Below are 21,926 nucleotides of genomic sequence, written 5' to 3' on the forward strand. Positions count from 1 at the left end.
CAACAGTGTGGCTGAAACATTTAGCAATGAACAACAGTATTGCAGCAATCACTCTTAAAGTAATAAAAGTTATTAGGTTGAAAAGAAGTTTGTTTTTAATGATGAATTTGAGGCTAGGTTAATTAAGACTATTGTAAGGTCCATCAATATTTGTTGGGATTACTAGCAGAAATTTATAGGCTCTTAAGAGGCTTGTGGTGCTGGCTCTTTAATGCGAATAATTTTACTACAACTTACGACTTTCCTTTTCCATGACAGACGTGGACTATCAATATGATTCAGACTTACAAGGCACAATTAAGGTTGTTTGTGGCCTCTCCGTTAACTGCCAACACTTTATGTTTAAATTTCAGATTTGTAAATCTACCCTGAGAATACTACAAGAAACATTTTCTGTATTAGAGATGATGTAATACTCGAAGCTGCTAAATTTTATTTTCTTGAACTAGAGTATTTTATAATAAAATTCTATATCTTCCCCTCATTTTATTTGACAAAATCTCTTCAATTTTTTAAGGATGTCCTCTTTAAAACTAAATTTAAGTAGCTGGGTTTACATGTAGAAATCATCCATGACACTCAGGCTTCCTCCATTATTACCTGTTTGGTGTGACCAATTCCTGGATCTCCTGTGAACTGAGGCCTTTTCCTTTACTCTTTCCTATCTTCCTCCTCTAACCAGATTTCAGGCTGAAAACAGGAGGATCAACCCTCCTGACACTATGCTCACCTTTCTCCTGTAAAATAGGCAGCTCTACCTCAAGCAGGAAGTGTATTCTTACATATAAATGTCAAGGATTGTCACAGTTAACACAAAGAAGCTATCATTTAGGTGCTTTAAATCTTCACGTGAATGGGAACAGTTTCCATATGTAGTTACCACTGGATGAAATACATTTCATAAAGGCAATACAGAGAAGAGAGAGAAAATGTTTTATTCACTTTAAATTTGAAAACACAAAATGATCCAGAAAGCTTTTTCAGCAGTTATAGGGTGCTATTTTTCAAAACCTATTAAAGTTAATTACTTTTTGAATATTAGAATTGTCCATGATAACTAATAAAATGGGTAAAGCAGCACCGTACATACCCTGAGTAGCTGTTGGAGGTAGTTTGAGGGTATTGTCTAACTTCTCCCAAAGGTAAGTTGGTCGAGGAATGCCTTCCTCTGAGCTACAGAGCAGGATGACATCGCTGCCAATATCCTGGGATCCTTGGATTTGGCAGTGTGGGGCAGAAGGGGGAACTATAACAGGAAGAGTAAGCAATAAAGTACACATTTTACTGTGAGCCAAGTGATGACGGAGGAGACATCAACATTCAGTACACTGGACCCTTAGATTACACTGTTTTGGGAACATATACCAGGAGACAGACTCACCGCCTGAACCCAGAGGAGGCATGTACCAATTCACGAGGCTTAGGCACAGGAGCAGGCCTGCAGCTTTGGTAAGCAGGGGGCAAATATGTACAAGGGGGCTTCATTCTTTGATTATATTTCCAAGGTATCTTAAGATCTTCCTTTCACTCTGCTTCCTCTAAAGAAGAATTCTTAAGATCCATTGTATCAACATGTTGCTTTTAAAAACATTGCTGAAAGAGGCCACTTTTCAAGATTTCAGGGAAAAGCATCCATTATCCTGCCCTGGCAAAAACCACTTTAACAAGGCCCTTCGATACTTTACAAACAAAAACCGGACAGACCCACTTTCTAACAAATTCTGCTTTACAGTGGGGCAAGTTAAACTAAGGTTCAGGTAAAAGCAGAGTGGATAATAATGTAGTGGACATTTCACAATCATTAAGACAGGACACAAAAAACATGGAACAAAAATTACCAAAAAGAACACTAAAGGAAGAAGGTGGTGATATATAGTAACAAGGAAAACAAAACAAAACAAAACCATAAACTAAGCCCATGGCTTGAAGTTTCATGCTGGGGAATACAGACGGTAGAGTTTAAATCCAATTTATGATTTATTTGTAATGCTAATGACTTTTCAGTAAATATGTTCACCCTTTCCAAAATGAATAAATGAATGAATGAAAAAATGAATGCAGAGTATACACAGGAATCAGAAAAAAAAAGAGTGTGTAGGGGAGGAGAGAACAATAAAAGAGTATAGGTAGGAAGAGTAAAAATCTTAGAGAATCCTAACTACTGCGGTGGGGCAAACTGATCTTTGGTTGCCTTTGTCATTGCCACTGTGATGCCAGGAAGAGAAACCCAAAATAATTCTTTGGAGGTAGAATTAATTATAAAATAAATTAAGGGCTTTTTATCTTCTTTTTAAAAATGATGCTGAGAAGTTAAGTCTGGACAAACAAAAAAGAAATAAGGTTGGATAATATGGGAAGCCAGTCACCTAACTTACAGGTCTAAGTATCAGAATATTTAATTCCATTAGTACACTATACTTGGTACTCAGAGTATTTTATAATCTACACAACTTTTAATATAATACAACGAATATGATTTTGAGAATAGAAATCCCGGACTTGGTCATTAGTTTTTTTTATTCTGTTTGAAAGCTGGGAGAAAAGGCACCAAAGGCCGAGGGAAAATGACAAGAATTCCCAACACCTGTATTCTTAAGTGACTCAACAACAAGGAAGGAAAAAGAAAGGGGAGGGTGGGGTTTGACAAGGACTACGAGAGTAGATTCTGAGACGTGAATAGGATGGAGGAGAATCAAGAACGTCAACCTTCTCTAAACGTCCTCCATCTCCCCAGATGAACTGAGTTTAGCCACCTCTACCACAAGTATTAATTTAGAAAGCAGTATTTCGTATTAGAGACAGAAGAATTGAAAAATAAAACATGCTTATAATGGATATAATTTAGTATGAGACAGTCTAACAACATGGTGTAACGGAAAGAGTGCTGGTTTGAGTAAGGAGATCTAAATTTTAATCTAAACATTGTTGTTTATTTTCTATGCAATCTGGGGAAAAAAAACCTAAATCTATTTGGTCTCAGTATTAAGGTAATAATATGATTTATTCTTCAAACAAGGATACTTGTGGGAGTAAAAGGAGGTATTATTACAATTATGCCAGGACAACACGTGCAAGCCAAGAACTGTGGTGATCCTACTTGGTGTTACACAGATATGAAGTAATAGTATTATTCTCACACATGCTAAAACTTCTGCTCTGTACTAAAATAAGTCATTCTTGATTTAATTTGCTCTCAACAATAAGTTCTGTCCTGTAGAAGCTTAAGAAAAGTGACAGACCACTGCTGATGGTATTTGATACCATCTTTCTTCACCTTCAGAAGAAAGTCATTAAAGAAGTAAGTTTTAGAGACCACCGGAAATGAAGAAAGGAGGGGGAGACTATCTGTAAGAAGCATGGAGAAGCAGAGAAGAGATGGAACTGAGAGAAGACAGAAAAAGAACATAAGCAGACTGAAGGTGTAGAAACAAGGGCAGAAGCAAGTATGCTTGAGAGTAGATTCATAAGTAAAGCCCAAACAGCCAAGGACTCCTGTGTCACTCACCTAACACTGTGAGACCGGTGACCCCAATGTTCCTGCCCCCTATGTCTGGAAGGTTGTTGACCAGGCACTGGTAGGTGCCAGTATCTGATAACTGGGTGTTATTAATGAAGATAGAGACATTGGTAGCTGGCATGGTGCCTGTAAATCCTACCCTACCATGGAACCGGGGGGCACCGTCAAACATCTGTCCACCCTGATACAGGATGACCTGGAAAAGAAAGCAAAATAAATAAACTGGCCACTCTATCCTCTCCTAGACACAAAACAATAACTATTTGGTAGACAGTACAAAATGCTGCACCAAACGTTGGAAAATTTTATTTCTAATATGAGAATTATCATCAACTTTTTTTTTTACAGTATTTGTTCATAGGTATCTTGGAGTTTTAAATTCTCACATACCAAATTAGAATAATATTTTTTCCTTACCTAACACATCAGAACATAAAAAAATCTCTTTGCTGCTACCCACCCTACTATCAGTTCATAAATATTTTTGCCAGTTCAAAAAACTGATTCCAAAACAAAAATTAAAAAATATTAGCACTGCCATTCTCATGCTTATTAGGTCACACAATGATAGATCATAGGTATGGACTCAATGTAAATAAATGTAACAGAAGGGAAGTAGAGTTACAAGTCCATGATTGCTGTTCTTATGTCAGCCTCTATTATCAAAGTTAAGTCTTCATGGAAGACTTAGAATGACATAACAAAAAGCCCTTTGGGCTGTGAGTGAGGGACTCAGTTCTATTCAAGCTCTACCTGTAAATGTGTTTAGTAACTCTACTCAAGCTCTTTCTTTACTTATTTAACTCCATCCTTGATTCCTAAAATAATAAGGTTGAACAAAATGATCTTGAAGGCGGAGTCTAACTACAAAAATTCTGTGAAGAAACAAAAGAAGCTTCTATTTAATTTCATATCAGAAAATTTAGCTTATCAAATATTTTGAGGTAATAATAAGCTTACTGAAGGAGAAAAGCTCCATTAACATTGTAAATAAAAGTGTAATCATTATCACAATTCATTAACTTCCTGAGCATTATTTTCTGCAGTGAGTTCTACAACTTATGTATCTTTTTCCTGTGATTGATACAGCTTACTGGGGAGTAGCTTCCATTTTCATGTACATTCTTTCATGTACCCATTCTATTAATAATTTATTAAGCCAGACTCTTTGAGCTGGCTAACATGGCTAGTCATGTTTTACTTTAAAATACTAGTGAAATTAACTTAAAAAAAATCAAGTACTACAACCTAATGTTACTTCCTTACTCTTATCACTATCTTTTAAAAGTATGCTCTCGATCATCTGTGATGGTGCCAGTCCCTTCTGGTCAAAATTGCCTATTAGCAATGTTGTCGATAAAATTACAGGTTCCTATATAAAACTCTCAGAAGGATATTCTTAACATCTGTTACCTTTTTAAAAAGAGGATAGCCTCTTCTGATAGGTGACTGATAGGGCAGAGGAGTAGGCCTTAAAAGAGCACATGCACATTGAAAATGCCACCTTATTCTTGAAACCAAAGATGTACTCACGATGCTTCCCTACCAACCTCCTCCGAAAAGATTAACCTTTTAGAGGTAGCACAGGATGGAACAGAAGTACCTGTTCAGGTTGGTTGGCATTGGAGAGAGGAGTGACCATCCAAATGACATTGAGGTTAATGAGGGCAGCGCTGGTAGTGAAAGTGCAGGGCAGGACTGCTGTCTGACCCCGGGCCACTTGGATACTCCCAGGGCTCTCTGACACTTCCAGGGATGCTGCAACACCTACAGAAGAAGGAACAGGGAGGTTATATGCTCGCCCTTTCCCGACAGTCCAAATTCCTTCAGGAAGGTTTGTGTGTTTTATGTTATCACATTATTATTGATCATGTGAACAGACTGACATGATAGTCTTACTAAACAACTGCTGACCAGTCACTGAGTCAAAATAATAAAAATGGTTCATCCCTTTACTTCCTGGAAACTACAACAGAAAAATATTAGAAGCTGTTTACTCTCTTTTGGAAGATGCTACCTGATATGTGGCCAGATTCAAATGCGACACAGATGAATTCAACTGATGGGGTTTGATGAAAGACTAGAAATAAACTGAATTTTCAAAGTGTTGTTACATAAGCACACTGCAAAATTAAATGCTTACATATAAATCTAACAAATCATCTAAATCTAACAAAATATGTACAGCACCCACACACAGAAGAGTATACAATGCTAATAAAAGAAATCAGTAAGACTAAATAAATGCAGAGATATGTAATGTTCATGAATGGGAGAGTCAATCTTAAGATGCCAATTGTCCCTAAATTGATCTATAGATTCAGAGCTAGCCCAGTCAAAATCCCAGTAGTCTTTTTACAGATACTGACAAATTCTAAAACATATAGAAAGACAAAGAACTAGAATAGCCAAAAGAATACTGAAAAAGAAGAACAAAGATGAAGAATTCACACTACCCGATTTTAAAACTTGCTATATAGCTGTAGTAGGACAGTATGGTACTAGCCTTTTAAGGATAGACATACAGATAAATGTCACAGGGTTGAGAGTACTGAAATAAATCTTTATATTTATGGTCAAATGCTTCTCAATAAAGGTACAAGACAATTACATGGGGCAAAAATAGTCTTTTCAACAAATGGTGCTGGGATAATTTGATAGTAATATGCTAAAAATTAAATATTCTGAATACAAAATCAATGGAAAATGATCACAGACCTAAATAAAAACCAACAGAAAATGTTCATAAACCTAAATAATCATAACATACAAGTAGTAAGCAATTTCATTTACTAGGAATCTACTCAAGTAAAATGAAAATGTATGTCCACACAAAGACTTGTCCATGAATGTTCATAACAGAATTATTTATATATCATGTCCTAAAAAGGAAATAATACAAATATCCATCAACTGGTGAATGGACAAACAAAATGTGATATATCCATACAACAGAATACTGTTCAGAAACAAAAACCATCAAAGTACTGATACATCTTACAACATGCATGAGCCTCCCAAAACATATTTCTCAAAGAAGCCATATGCAAAACACTGTATAATATATGATTCCACACATATAAAATGTCTAGAAAAGGCAAATTTATAGAGACAGAAAATAGATTAGTACCACCCGGGGATACACAGGATGGTATAGGGACTTGTAAATAGACTTAATGGGACTTTTTAGTGATGGAAAACTAAAACTAGGTTCCTGTGATGGTTGTACAACTCTGCAAGTTTAAAAGTCACTGAATTCTTTTTTTTTTTTTTTTTTTTTGAGACACAGTCTCACTCTGTTGCCAGGCTGGAGTTCAGTGGCACGATCTCGGTTCACTGCAAGCTCTGCCTCCCAGGTTCATGCCATTCTCCTGCCTCAGCCTCCCAAGTAGATGGGACTACAGGCACCCGCCACCATGCCCAGCTAATTTTTTTTGTATTTTTAGTAGAGATGGGGTTTCACCGTGTTAGCCAGGGTGATCTCGATCTCCTGACCTCATGATCCGGCCGCCTTGGCCTCCCAAAGTGGTGGGATTACAGGCATGAGCTGCCGCACCTGGCCAAAAGTCACTGAATTTTATACTTCAAAGGACTAATTTTATGGAATATAAATTATATGTCAACAACACTTAAAATTCTAAAAAAGAAAACTGATTCACCATAGCCAACTCATGGGAAGTCAAAATAACTGTTATCTCTTCTGCAAAGCCTCCTCCCTAGGATGATGAAACAGTATGGAAATAACAGTAGATCAAAATAGGCCATGGAGACCCTAAAAAGAAGTTATTTTAGATCATGAAAAATACATTAAGTCTATGACAGTATCTCAAACTGTTTTACTTTGAAGTGATAGTATCTCAATTCTCCCAAAAAAGTAACAGAATAACATACTGTTATGATTACAATTAGTTTAAAAAATAAACATACATAACACCTTCCCTGTATAGAACGTCATATTCTTCTGATGATGTTCTCAGGAGTTAAATTTGCAGAATAAAATGTTTCATAAACTGTCTGTGATAGAATATAAAGCATTTGATGACATCAGGAAAAGTTTCTAAGATAAATAACATTAGGGGAAGTCTCTAAATTTTAAAAAAGAAGTTGAAAGAACCTCAGCAATTAGTGACAGAAAGGGAAGGTTACTTGATCATGGAGCAGGCAATGAACAGAATGAGCTACCTCATAAGGCAGAAGTGGGTTAGAGAATGTATTTGTTATAATGATATGATAAATTTAAAATAAATACTGATAGAGATGTTTTTAAGAATAAGTGTGGAAGCCAAACTGGTGCCGAACTTCAGACAATACTTCAAGGAAGAGGTAAAGGAAATATAATGCCAACTTAAACTATACGGGATTGTAAGTACCCTCCACCAGCAATTCACTAATTTCAAGCTTAACTCAAATAATCTTTGATACAAGTTTTTAAAAATGACCAATATGAACTAAGAAAGAGAAAGAGAAAGCAACTGCAACAGGGTGAGCAGAGGACAAGGAGCTGTGCGGGACAGGGCTGGGAGCCAGGGAAGCAACAGGACTGCTGGCACAGAGCAAGCCTCTGGGGCAGCAGAAGTTGTGAAAGGCCAACTTCACTTACTTCATGTTTTTACATAAGGTCAATCCTAACATCTCACATTCTGAAATAGCTGAAGAAGAAATATTCCAGATGAGCTGCTTTCAGAACTTGCAAAGGTGTAGGTTTGAAGCTGTACAAATTGGGTCTGAAATGTGGTACTTTCATCTATTTAGCTGCATGTCCCCAAACAAGTAGCTTAATCTCTGAGTCTGTTGCTTCATCTGTAAAACAGAGCTAAATATTATCATCACATCATACAAGGGGTATGATGAGGGCAGTACCAGATGCTGAGGATGACTAACACCACCACTACTATTGCTAGCTAATATTTAGGTCACACTGACTACACCAAGTCCACATTAAGCTCTCTCTACATATAACATATATTATATATCTATGTATACACAAACTCATTTAATCCTATAGGGTACTTACTGACATTATTTTCATTTTACAGAAGAATAGAAAAACAGAGAATTAAAAATACAGCTCAAGGTTGCACAGTGGCAAAGCTAGGAAGTGGTAAGGTCTGGCTTCAAACCCAGGCAGTTAGTCTATAAGGAACACAAACTTACTACTACACATAACTCAACACACAGAAATCATTCCATATATGTTTGCTGTTATTATTATCACTACAATATTATATGATGACAAACTTTAAAACTAGAATGGACTTTTACGTAAAGGAATTAGAAACTCCTTCTACTTTCTGCTTCTCAATCTGCAAATCAGTTTCAGTCTGCCTCACCCTCATCTCCCTCTCCCCTGTCAGATTAGAGGAGTTTATCTAGGACCAATCCTGTATGTGAGCTTCAAATACCATCTGCTTGGCCCCCTTAGTGACCTTATCATAGACTGCCCCCTCCCGTAACTTCAACCCCTTTCTCTGCACTGGAGACTTCCTGATAGCATTTAAACATCCTCAAGTATTTAAACTGAAAACAAAATTCCTACCTCCCTACACCCCACAGTCCTCACCAGGGAGGCCCTAGCTCTCTGATACTTCATGTTAATCTTTTTGAAGGCACTGTCTATACTCTCTCCACAGAATCTATTCCTGCTCCATAGTCTTCAATCTACTTCTGCCCCAATCACTTCTTAAAAACAACTTTCCCTAGGCTTCCCAGAGACCTCCTTGTGGCTGTATGATACTTGCAATCATTCTTGGACTCTGTAAACATCTGACAGAGATGACTCTTCCCTCGTCCTTAAAACACACCTTTCCCTTAGCTTCAGTGATGTTAATATAATTCATTTCTGGTTTTCCTCCCAACTCTCTGGACAACTCTCACTTCCTCTTGCTGTTTTACCCTTTTCCCCATGGTTACTAAATGTTGGTATTTCTTAAAGTGCTGCCTTGATGCCTTATTCTAAACTATCTCCCTACAGAATTTCACTTACCATCATGAATTCAATTCTCATATAAATGCTAATGGCTTTCAAATTTATATCTCTAATCAAAACCTCTCCTCTTATATCCAATTGCCTCCTAGACTTCACCATGTGGCTACTTCAAAGGCACCTCAAAAATCTGCTTGTCCAAGATCAAACTATTCCTTTGCATGCCCACCTCCCAAATATACTCTGGCTCCTTCCTGATGTTCCCTATGGTTGTGAATGGCTCGAACAGGGCCAAGCTGGGCAAGCCAGACATTTAGAAATCTTCAAGTCAACTCTGTCATCATCTCCCAAACCCAATCCATGATCAAATCTGGCACATTTTACCAATTAAATTTCTCTTGACTCCTGGAATCTGAGCCTTTGCTCTGTTTTCTGCCTTTCCTCTGTCTGGTTTGCTTTGTTCCAAACCTCAACTTCTTTACTTAGTAACCTACTCATAAACCCCAGCTTCTTTACTTAGTAACCTACTCATCATTTACAATAGCTCAAGTGATACCTTCTCACAAGAAAAGCCCTGACCTCTCAGTCTAGGTCAGAGTCTCACAAAGTAGTGTCAGAACACCACCAAGCTTTTAATCATACCTTGTGATTATTTAACAAATCCTCATTCGTATACTGTATGGTCTAAGAAAGCATACCATAGGAACTCAATAAATACATGTTGCTAAACTGATCTAATCCAATTCATTCAATTTCCACATGAAATATCAGGGTGTATATATATATATATATATATATATATATATATATATATACACCCTGAGATATATATATACACACACACACATATGTGTATATACATATATGTATATGTATGTGTGTGTGTGTGTATATATATATATATACATCAGATGCCAAAACAGACTTTTAAGACAAACTGCCCTGGAGAATTTGCACAAAGAAGATGGATGAAAATTGGTTATATAACTTTGAAGACTACAATAAGGGAATAAATGAGTCAGGGGTTGAAGTCTGTAAAGAGGCTTTGTGGAGAGAACTTTTAAATTAGGGCTGTGGTACACTAAAAGACTCACTCACCCTATTCTCACCTTATAGGTGAACACATATAAAAGCTGGTTCAGGGTCTTCTTAGGCCTAACAAGAGGGCTCGCTGATGGGACCTCAGTAGAGGAAAGTTGAAGCCAGACATCTGGACTCCTAGAGAGTTATCTCACTGGCCGTCAGGGAACCATACTTATAATTCTGTATATAAATTAAGATTTTCTTATTTTGTTTCATCTTTTTAAATTCAAAGTGGTCAGAAAAGTTGTATGGTCTGCTTTAGTTCTCATCTAGGGAAAGAACTGACTCGTGAATGAATTTAAAGGTATGCAGAAGATGAAATTAAGTTACTCTGTGAATGTGTCTCATGGTTCCTCTTTAGTACATTGATAGAACCATGTGTAATAAAAAGTTTCTTAGAGTAATAAAAAGTTTCTTAGAGTAAGAAGGAGGGAAATTGGTGTTTTTTTGCATTTTTGATGCTTAATTTTTTCTATCCTATTAAAAAACCAAAAACCCTATTTCCTTTTAAAGTATATTTCCATGTTTGAAACTCTAGGCAAGAATTTAAACTTGAATGCTAAATATTAGATTAAAAATCCACTTAGGCTGGGTGCAGTGGCTCACACTGGTAATCCCAAGCACTTTGGGAGGCTGAGGCAGGCAGATCACTTGAGGTCAGGAGTTTGAGACCAGCCTGGCCAACATGGTGAAACTCCATCTCTACCAAAAATACAAAAATTAGCCAGGCATGGTGGTGGGCGCCTGTAGTCCCAGCTACTTGGGAGGCTGAGGCAGGAGAGTCGCTTTAACCTGGGAGGTGGAGGTTGCAGTGAGCCAAGATTGCACCACTGCACTCCAACCTGGGCGACAGGTTTTTTTTCCATCTCAAAAAAAAAAAAAAACACTTAAAACATTAAAACATCTTACAATTTGCAATATTTACATGTAAAATGCATAATTTAAGAGCCAAAGTGACAGCATTTTGCACTTGAATCTTTTCTTTGTACTTTCACTTGAGTCAACTCATGAATTCTAAATGACTCTCAGCAATTACATAGAAAGGACATAAAGTACATGGTCATATTTCCTCTGAGGAGTTAAAGTCATAAATACAGTTGTCTATAATCTTTATTTAGACTCCTGTTTCCCAAGATTTAAAGCAGAAAGGCATGCACATTATCTCAAACCTCTTGGTACATGTTAGAAGAAATGAAGCTGGCAAAAAAGAATCTTTAAAAATCCTAGGAGGTACCATCCACACTACACAGCCAAGAGAACAGACAATGGACATTTTACTGTGATCTGCCTACTGCTAGAGTCAAATGACATGAAATCTCCCCTGCAAACGCATCAGAGATTGAACATCAGAAGTTCACAATGCAGACTGGCCGAAGCAATCCAATGGAGATTTCACAACAGTGTTCTCTGATGACTATGGAGCAAGTGCTCATGTTTCAGGATCATCCCAACTGCCAGAACACTTCCCTCTGGGAATATAATCAGCAAAGCATCAAAAAGACCTTTATGGCACTTTCGGAGGCCTATGTTATCCTTCTGCCTAAAATGTTAGTATCAGTGGTCACAAAATGCTTATTGGTTTATATTATCCCATATGATCTCACGAGTATTTCTTACATAAAGACATGTAATACAAATTTATTTAACCTATCAAATTAAGTTTTATAGTTTATCAGACTGACATGAATTCAAAAAGTAAAAATTCTACACTATCCTCCTTGTTTTCTGAAGGAAACTAAGGAATACCACAATTCTGTAGTATTGTAGTAGTTTTTTAAACAAATCATTCTCCCTTCATATTTTAACCAAATTTTAATTAGATGAAATAATCTACCTTTATACTTACCATATAATCTTTTTACAAACTGCCATCTCAACTAAAAAAAAAAAGTCTGTGTTAGCTGAAATTCAATTATATTTTGGCCATCTACTCAGTGCTAAGTGAAATGAAGAGTAATAGCTAATTTATCAATATAGATGGCTCTATTACATATTGGTCATCTACATTAATCAATTTACAGGATCACTGCCAAGTTTCTACTTCATTTTATGCCATATCGCACAATATATTTTATGGTTAGTACACGATGGCAAGCTACCATAAAATTATATATCCTCATTTTCTGGCTGAAGCATTAAACATTCATTACACAGTCTATGTAACATGTAATAGTCTGGCTGTAATATGTAATTGTATTCTATTTCTATGGTACTACAGTTTCCCCTCAGATATAATTTCAGTGCTTTCTCATTGACTTCTCCCCTTCAACCACAAACATTGCTCAGAAACCATCCCAAGGGCAAAGAGCATGCCTTATACTGAACTAATGAACACTATCTAGATTATCACTCCTCTTTGTCACTTTCCAAAAGAACTCTCTCTCTATATATATATATGTGTGTGTGTGTGTGTACATATGTATGTATGTGTATATACATATGTGTGTATACACGCTTATTTGATTCCTACATGTCATGGCATATATATTACGTGGGCAGCATTAACTCAGCAGTATCTCCTAAAACTTGGTGTGAATTTTATCAGAATTCTCTTCAGCAAGTTTCCTATTATTATCACTTCCTCCTGATTTCATATCTGGCTATCAGCTTACGTATTCTACTCCATTTAGGAATCCCCTTTTGGGGAGCAGTTAGTAACACCAGGCCTGCATTTCACATGGCAATTGATTAGTGCTGCCCCTTTAGACAAAGCAGGAGCTTTCCACACTGCCAGGATCCCCACCCACTTCCTGTTATTCCACGATATAACTCACTTTACTCCATCATGTTACCTGTCTGACTCCTGTGGGCATTTATGTTTGCAACCCCTTATTTAAAACTAGGCAAGTAATGTGATTATAATTAGCTATAAAGAACCAAGGCACAAAAGCAGAACCAGGTTTTGCAGTGTTATGATGGACATGCTACTATGATTGCCACCACACTCAAAACTGACTTCAGAGAAAGGAGAAAGAAGCAATTCCTTGAACATGAGTCACTATGGTTTATGACACAGGATCTTATTTACATCCTGGCTACAAGTGATTGTACCAGAAATCAGCATTTCACCAAGGAGAGGCTGGACAGCTAATTATGAGGTAATTTATAAGATAATATAGTTTGGGAAAGTAAAAGAGTTTGGGAAAGCAATAGCACGTGAAGAGAGAAGAGTCAAATAACTAAAACAGGCATGAAGAGGGATATTACATAATGATAAAAGGGCGGGCTGATTCATCAAGAACCTAACAGTCCTGTGTATGCACCTCACAACAGAGCTTCAAAGTACAAGAAGCAAATACTGACAGAATTAAAAGGAGAAAAAGTGAAAAACCTGCAATTATGGTTGGTGATTGCAACACGTCTCAGTCATTAACTTATAGAACAGACAAAAACAGTAAAAACACAGAAGACCTGAACAATGAACTTAATATAAATGAAAAGTTCTGGATGTTCTACCTAACATCATAGAATATACATTATTTTAAAGTAGACATGGAACATCCATTAAGGCAGAACATATTCTGGACTATAAAATGAACTTTAGAAATTTTTAAATAATTAAAGTTATACAAAAAACATGAGTTAAACTAAACTCAATAGGAAGAAATCTAGAAAACCATCATGTATTTTTTTTTAAATCACTTTGGGCCAGGTGCAGTGGCTCATGCCTGTAATCCCAGCACTTTGGGACACCAAGGCAGGTGGATCACCTGAGGTCAGGAGTTCAAGACCAGCCTGGCCAACATGGCGAAACCCCGTCTCTACTAAAAATATAAAAATTAGCCGGGCATGGTGGCATATGCCTATAGTCCCAGCTACTTGGGAGGCTGAGGCAGGAGAACTGCTTGAACCCAGGAGGTAAAGGTTGCAGTGAGCCAAGATCGCGCCACTGCACTCCAGCCTCGATGACAGAGCAAGACTCCATCTCAAAAAAAAAAAAAAAAAAAAAAAAAATCACTTCTAAATAATTCACAGGTCAAAGAAGAAATCAAAAGGAAGATTAGAAAATATTTTTAATTATGTGAGTATGAAAACACAACATATCAAATTTATGGAGAAGCAACCAAAGCATTACTTAGAGAAAAGTAATAGCATCTAAATGTGCATATTAGAAAAGAAGAAAGGTTTATAATCAATGACCTAAGTTTCTACCTTAAGAAACTTTTTTAAAAGTAATTTAAATTAAATCAAATGCAGGCATACAGAAGCAAAATATAAAGACAGAGTAGAATTTAATAAAAATAAAGACAGAAAAACAACAGGGTAAATCAATAAAATCAAAATTTAGTTATCTGAGGTCAATAAAATTTATAAATCTCTAACCAGACTGACAAAGAATAAAGAGAAAAGTCACAAATTATTAATATCAGATATGAAAGAAGAGACATAATTACAGATCCTACAGACATTAAAAGAAGAACAAAGAGATATTATCAGTACCAATAATTCAAATAGCTAACAAATTTAATGGTAAAAGATTTTCCTCCTACAGTAAGGAACAAGCAGAGATGTCTGCCCTTGCCACTTCTATTTAACATGCAGATTGTAGTCACTGCAATAAGGCAAGAACAAGAATTAAAAGACATATAGATTGAAAATTTGAAGTAAAATTGTATTTATTTGCAGATAACACAACTATCTACATTAAAAATTCTTACAAGTCTACAAAAAAACAACTAATTCTAATAAATGAGTTTAGCAAGGTTTCAGAAATCAAGGCCAACATACAAATAGCAACTATTTTTCTATACAATAGCAATGAACATTTGGAAATTAAAATTTTAAAATGATACCACTTATAATAGCATCCAAAACATGAAATACTTAGGGATAACCTTAAGAAAATATCTGTAAGATCTGTGCAATGAAAATTACAAAATTTTCCTGAGAGAAATTTAAAGACTTTACTGCATGGAGAGACAAACTGTGACCATCAGTCAAAAGACTTAAGAGGTCAAGTCAACCCAAATTTATCTTTAGATTTAACAGAATCCAAATCAAATTTTCAGTGAGCTGTTTTGTATAAATAGACAAATTACTCCTGAAATGTATGTACAAAAGTGAATATTAGAATAGAATAGAATAATTTTCAAAAAGAAAGTTATAAAGTAATATAGATAAAGTAGCATTGGAATAAGGACATATAGAGAGTCCAAAAATTGATTCATACATAAATGGGCAATTGATTTCCAACAAAGGTGTCAAAGCCATTCAGGGGGAAAAGTTTACTCTTTTTGAAAAACTGCACTGGGGGAAAAAATAATCTCCATATGCAAAAAAAAAAAACAAAAAACCTCTACCCTTATCTAATACTTTATATAAAAATTAACTCAAAATAGATAAGAAATGTAAACATATCAATAAAACTATAAAACTTCTGGAAGAAAACACAGGAGAAATTCTCTATGACTCTGGGTTAGAAAAAGCCTTCTGGAATAGGATACAAAATGCATTAACCACTTAAAAATTGGTAAGACCTCATCAAAATAAACGGTTTCTTGTCTTCAAAAGACACTATTAAGAAAATAAAAATGCAAGCCATAGGTTGGGAAAAAATATTTTCAAAACACAAGTTCTTATATTTATAATACCTAAAAACTCTTAAAATTCAACAAAACAAACATTCCAATTTTTTAAATGCACAAAAGATTTGAACAGACACTTCACTATACATAGAAACCATACAAATGAGTAATAACATCCTGAAAAGATGCTCCACTTCATTAGTCAACAGGGAACTTAAAACCATATTGAGATAATACAAAACATCAACTAGAATATATTATATTAACAAGACAATGCTAAGTGTTGACGAGAATGTAGAACAACTAACTCTCATAAATTTCTGAAGGAAATGAAAAGTAGTATAGTCGTTTGGAATCATTTTCACATTTTATTACAAAATTAAATGTACACTTAACTATACAATCTAGCAATTCCAATTCTAGATATTTATGCAAGACAAGTAAAGATACAGATCTACAGAAAAACCTATATGCAAATGTTCACTGCATCTTTATTTGTAATAGCCAAAATACCAGACACAACTCAAATGCCCATCAACTTGCAAATGGATAAAACAATTGTGACACAGCCATTTAATGAAATATTACTTGTGAACAAAAAAAAACACGCAAACTTCTGATATATGCAAAATGACTAAATATTAAAGCTATTGTGCTAAGTGAAATAATCCAGAAACAAATGGCTATATACTGCATGTATCCATTTAAAAAAAAAAATCTATGGAGAAAGCAAAACTATACAGGCAGAAAACAAAGCAGCAGTTGCCAGATGCTGGAGCTGGGACTGAGGGTTAGAGTTGGGCAGAGAATACTACATAGGGCAGAAGGGAACTCCTTGGAGTTATAGAAATAGTGTATATCATGGTTATGGTAGTGAACACAAGATGAAACATTTGTCAAAACACAGCAAACTATATACCTAGACAGAGGGATTTTATAGTATGTAAGTTATATGAATCTGATTTTTAAATTTTTTTTTTAGAAAAAGGTATGTTGGGAAGCTCACAGAATCATGGAGATGGCTTGAGAAACAAATTAAGAGCTAATCTTCCAGGAAAACATCCATAACTACCCTGTAAAACTGGCTTAAGAAAATTGCTACAACTGTCCCTGTCACCAAATCCCAAATGCCAAAACTTTACTGCAACTACAAATGATGTCCCAGTGCTATATCAGGCACTTAACCCTACAACACTATCATCCTGCAAAGCCATACTCTTATGCTGCTATCTGTGCTAGCAATAGAAGCTCAACATAGAACTTGTTCTGTCATGTTTCTTCTTTCATGTTTCTTCTTTCAAGTCAGGGTCAGAGACTCTCTATGTGAATCTGACTGAAGGGCCGAAGTCCAAGCTACACAAGAGGTCAGAAATTTAAGTTCTCATTTCTAACACTGCGGAGATAGACTCATAATGTGGGAATTCCTCCAAATAGAAATACTATTCAAAATATGATTTGTCGGCCATGAATACAACTATGCTGACTATAGCAAGCAACAAATGAAAACATTAACAATTATGTCTTTCTCCTTCCTCTCTCCTACCTCTTCTAAGCCTATCTTTGTCAAGTCGTCTGTGTATTCCTTTATCTTGTGGGCTTTGCAGGGTGGAAAGATGAAACTGCTAAAGACCAACAGGCTTCCTGTCTCTTGTGAAGCCTATGCTCACTGAGGAAGCTACAGTAGGGCAGAGGAGGTAGGAGGGCCTGCCTTTGAGCCTGATCAAGGAGAAAAAATACTACTGGGAGGGGAATGGAAGTTGGCCAAGTTCCTTGACAAGACGAGATCCATGCTCTCCGTTGCTCAGAGGACAAAGGAAATAACAGTGCCTCAAAGAGGATGGCTGTCCTGGAGACTGGGGCTCCGGTCATTACAACATTCCATGTGTCCTACAAGGCACAGAAGCTGCAGAGCAACACAAAGGATCCTGTGGGCTTGAACAAAAAGCAGTTACTCCACAGAAGACCAGAGGGGTCCTCCCAGCATTCTGGCTCTGTAAGAGAGACTGCAGCATATAGAGCAGAACCCCAATAATTGATAATTATCACAATGATTTTTTTAAAAAGGGGTCTCAGATTTGAATTCAACTTGACATTTTAAAAAACAGATAAATAGACATTTCTTACAAAACTTTGTGGAGCCTAGAAATGATTAATAAAGTTTAAAAATAAATCTTAATGCCCCAAGCATTAGATAAGGACTTTAAAAAAGATCTCAGTGCTTTCAAAAATTTCAGAAATCATAGTTTAAAGACAAGGCAGGGAATGGGCAGAGAAAACTGACAGAATCTAGGGGCTATTTTTTCACCATTTCAGGATTGTCTTTTATTACAATGATAACCCTCTAGCCAAATCTGAACTTCCCTGTGACTGGCCTTTTTCAGGGAAAATAAAAATTTCTTGCTGCTTAGCTTTCTAAAAGACTTCTGAAAATCTAGGCTTTTAACTTGGATAATGAATAGGGTGAGAAGAATGTATTTTTCTTTCCTGTATACAGAACACTCTCTAACATTGTGATGCTATAGTTGTGTGTCCTTATCAGTCTGGTTACTACATTGAGATTTATATTGGGAAATGCTATCTAGAGTTTCCAGATGGCAAGAGGCCAGATAAAGGGCCTTTGCTGTTAAATACAACCGTGTACTCTCAACTTCACCACTTGGTTGAATATAGCTCTACTTGGCTATAATGAGCAAGCTCCATTTGTTTAATGAAGCATTCATATGACAAAAGTGGCTAAATCAACAAGTAGAGTTATTTATGAACAAATAAAGCCATCTGAAACCATCAGGAAGGATGTTACATTCTGAAACCAATTAAATTCTTTTTAAAAATGGCTCAACTGAAATATTTTATTCTTGTTCACCAGTAACACTGCTTCTTTCCAAATTAAACACTATTTTTAAAATTTTTCTTGATTTTTAGATATGTTTGTGTTAGTACTAATTTAACTTCTAACTAGTTTAAAGCATTCTTCAGTTTTTAACATACAAATATTTTAAATGTGGAAGTAGAGAGTTTGGTTATCCTTTTAGAAGTTCTCTTGAAGTCTGGGAATATCAATAGAGGTAATATGACATCATCATTAGGTTCTGATACAATGTATCTAGGTTTACTTTCTATGACCTTCAAGGCTCTGCTTAATCTGACCTTTGCCTATCCTTCCAGCCAGTCTTATAGTACTTTCTTCCACAGTGGACTTTGCTCAGGTTCAGCAACACACTGCACTCCCCCATCTAAGATTTATGTGGTCTATTGCCTTAGCTTGAAATACATACATACATACACACACACACACACACACACACACACACACACACACGATCCCTCTCATTTCTACCCATCCTTTAGATTTCAAAATTCTACTGGCCTCCAGAACAGACTACCCTTCCTTTTTAAACGCCCTCATGACACCCTGTACTTCCTTAATATAGTCATGACACTTTAAATTCTCTTAATCGAGGCCTTTCTCAATTTGATTCTAAGTAGAACCTACATACTCAGGTCTCAGCACACAGAGACCATAACACGGTAAATGTTCAATATATTTGATGTTCAGTGTACTTGATGCTATTCATCAAGAACTTATGTGCCAAGTATTGTTTTAAGCGGTTTATATAAAGCTTAGTAACAAACAAGACTTGGAGGTGATATGATTATTAATTGTATTTTATGGATGAGGAAACTGAGACCCAGAGATGGAGCTGGCATTCAAAACAATGTCTAGTGTGACTCCAGAGCCTTTCCTAACTCCTACCCCTTAAAGCCTCTGAGGAATGCTGAAAAGAGCACAGGACGTAGAATCCAGGTACAGCTACTGACTAATTGTGTAGCCTGGGGCACATTATTTTAACCTGTTGGCCTTAGTTTTTCGGCATCTTTAAGAAAAGGCATAAAAATATCTGCCTCACAAAATCACTTCGAAGAAATATACATTAAACGCCTTGCACAAAGGAGGTTTTTAATAAATAGCAATTGAATTTGATCTCAAAAAGTAACCTAATGTACAAATAAGCAGGAAAAAAAAAAACAGAAAACAAAGGAAAGAAAATAGCACGTATTCACCTAGAGTCATATAATCGTCCCAGTAGCATTAAAATTCTCAAGAAAATTGTGGTCATACTCTTATTTTGACAGAGACCTACAACTGTGATTATTAAAAGTAATACAAAGTTACTCTTAAGCATATATTAGGAAGAAGCTTATTTTGGCATATGAATTATTACATATCCATGCTTTCCACCCTGCCACCTCAGAGTAAAGTCAAAAAACTTCCCATGATGAAGCCGTGGTGAAATTCAAAAGTGAAATGTAAATGAGAAGTAGGAAAGAAATATTAAAAAACAAAAATTGGTAGGAAATGAAAAGATAAAACTAAATGAAACCACAGAGTGCCGGAAGAATAAGCAAGTAAAGAATAGAGGAAGATAATGGGGATAGAAGGCACTGTATTGTTGACAGCATCTGATCTAGAGATTAGTGTTATTTCTAAGCAGATTAACCAAATCCCAACTGTTCCACATCAGGTCCTTTCTCTAAGCTTTTCTTACCTCATATCAGCAAATAAAAAATAAAATTTTAAACACACAAATGAAATTAAAGGAAAAACCCACCCACACAAACCAGAAATGTCCTGGGTTGACAATTCATCCTAATAATGCTTATTGTCTCCTTCTGTTCTGTGCCTAGACTAAAATGATGAAAGTCATCAACCTTAAAAGAAGCAAAAAAGAAGAGAATTAGCTCCTCTGTGTAATTTTTTTTAATATAGCATCAAACCGTCTTCCCGTCAGCAACAGGCACTGCAGTATTGAAGATCATCACATGAGGGCAGAGGGCGTAAAAAAGGATGGTGTGGTGGGAGATTGTTATTTCTGTCCCAGATACAGAGAAGAACTTTTAACCTTATTGTGCTTTTCCTTATCATAACCTTCTCCATAGCAACCATAGAAACTGCAGTAGCAAGAAACAGATGGGAAGACAAAAAATATACATACATTATTAACCATTGGCTACACACACACACACACACACACATAAATCCTGAAAAATGAATTCAGTAATGATTTTTTTAAAAAATCACATAACTTCCCCCCCGAAATTTCATATTGCTATGGAAGACTAACCACTAAAACACTAGGCTAGCATAGTATTATTGTAATTTTTCTATAGCACTTATACTTGCAACCTATTTACAGCACTTTACAACAGATTTAATCTCTAAAATGAGACTATTTTACTTAAAAAAAAAAAAAAAAAGAAGAGGAGGAAAGAAAGAAATCTTTTGAGGCCCAACAAACAGATTTCTCAATGTTTAGTCCTGAAGAATGGGCTTTTACCTCCCTTACTATTCCTGAATAACTAAGACTGACATAGTAGTCATGTTATAGGATTATGACTTTGTGTCCAATGTATGTCATACAGATGGTAAAAAGCACTTCTTACCCCTATCAGTCATTCTCCTGAGTTTAAAACCAGAAATTCTAGAAAGGGTCACCACTAACAAGCATTCTTATGACAGGTAAAACAATAGGAGTACAGTCACTCTTTGGGCACAACACTCCTTACTCTGCTATCACTGTTTCTTTATTTTGGCGTAACGTTTTTAACTGCTTAACAAATAAATGCACATGGCCGGGCGCGGTGGCTCACGCCTATAATCCCAGCACTTTGGGAGGCCGAGGCAGGCGGATCATGAGGTCAGGAGTTGCTTCCACCAACTTCTGAGTTAAAGGGTTGAGAAAATTGTTAAGAATTTAAGGTACTACAACTACTTAAACAATATTAGTAATTTCCTTCCAAATAATTTTTAAAGTTACTCTCTTTTCTCTCCTCTAAAACAATTTCCAGTTGAGACCAGAAGCAGCAGCAGTCCTAGACA

At 36.0% G+C, this 21,926-nt stretch overlaps 1 protein-coding gene across 10 annotated transcripts in view; it reads right to left on the reverse strand.

Moving 5' to 3' along the window:
• IGSF11 (immunoglobulin superfamily member 11) overlaps positions 1–21,926 on the reverse strand; it is a 225,951-nt gene that overhangs the window by 18,873 nt on the left and 185,152 nt on the right. For 7 of the 10 annotated variants that reach the window (XM_055259510.2, XM_055259516.2, XM_055259512.2 and 4 more), the window contains 3 exons: positions 5,121–5,284; positions 3,506–3,713; positions 1,091–1,246 (listed from right to left, as the gene is read on the reverse strand). In XM_055259510.2, the coding sequence (XP_055115485.1) occupies positions 1,091–1,246; positions 3,506–3,713; positions 5,121–5,284 (528 nt within the window). Of the gene's footprint in view, positions 1–1,090; positions 1,247–3,505; positions 3,714–5,120; positions 5,296–7,244; positions 7,283–21,926 lie in introns of those variants that run through there. The other 3 variants (XM_055259514.2, XM_055259511.2, XM_055259515.2) reach the window with 2 other exon arrangements.

Source organism: Symphalangus syndactylus, chromosome 21, assembly GCF_028878055.3.
Source record: "Symphalangus syndactylus isolate Jambi chromosome 21, NHGRI_mSymSyn1-v2.1_pri, whole genome shotgun sequence".
Lineage (NCBI taxonomy): Eukaryota > Metazoa > Chordata > Mammalia > Primates > Hylobatidae > Symphalangus > Symphalangus syndactylus.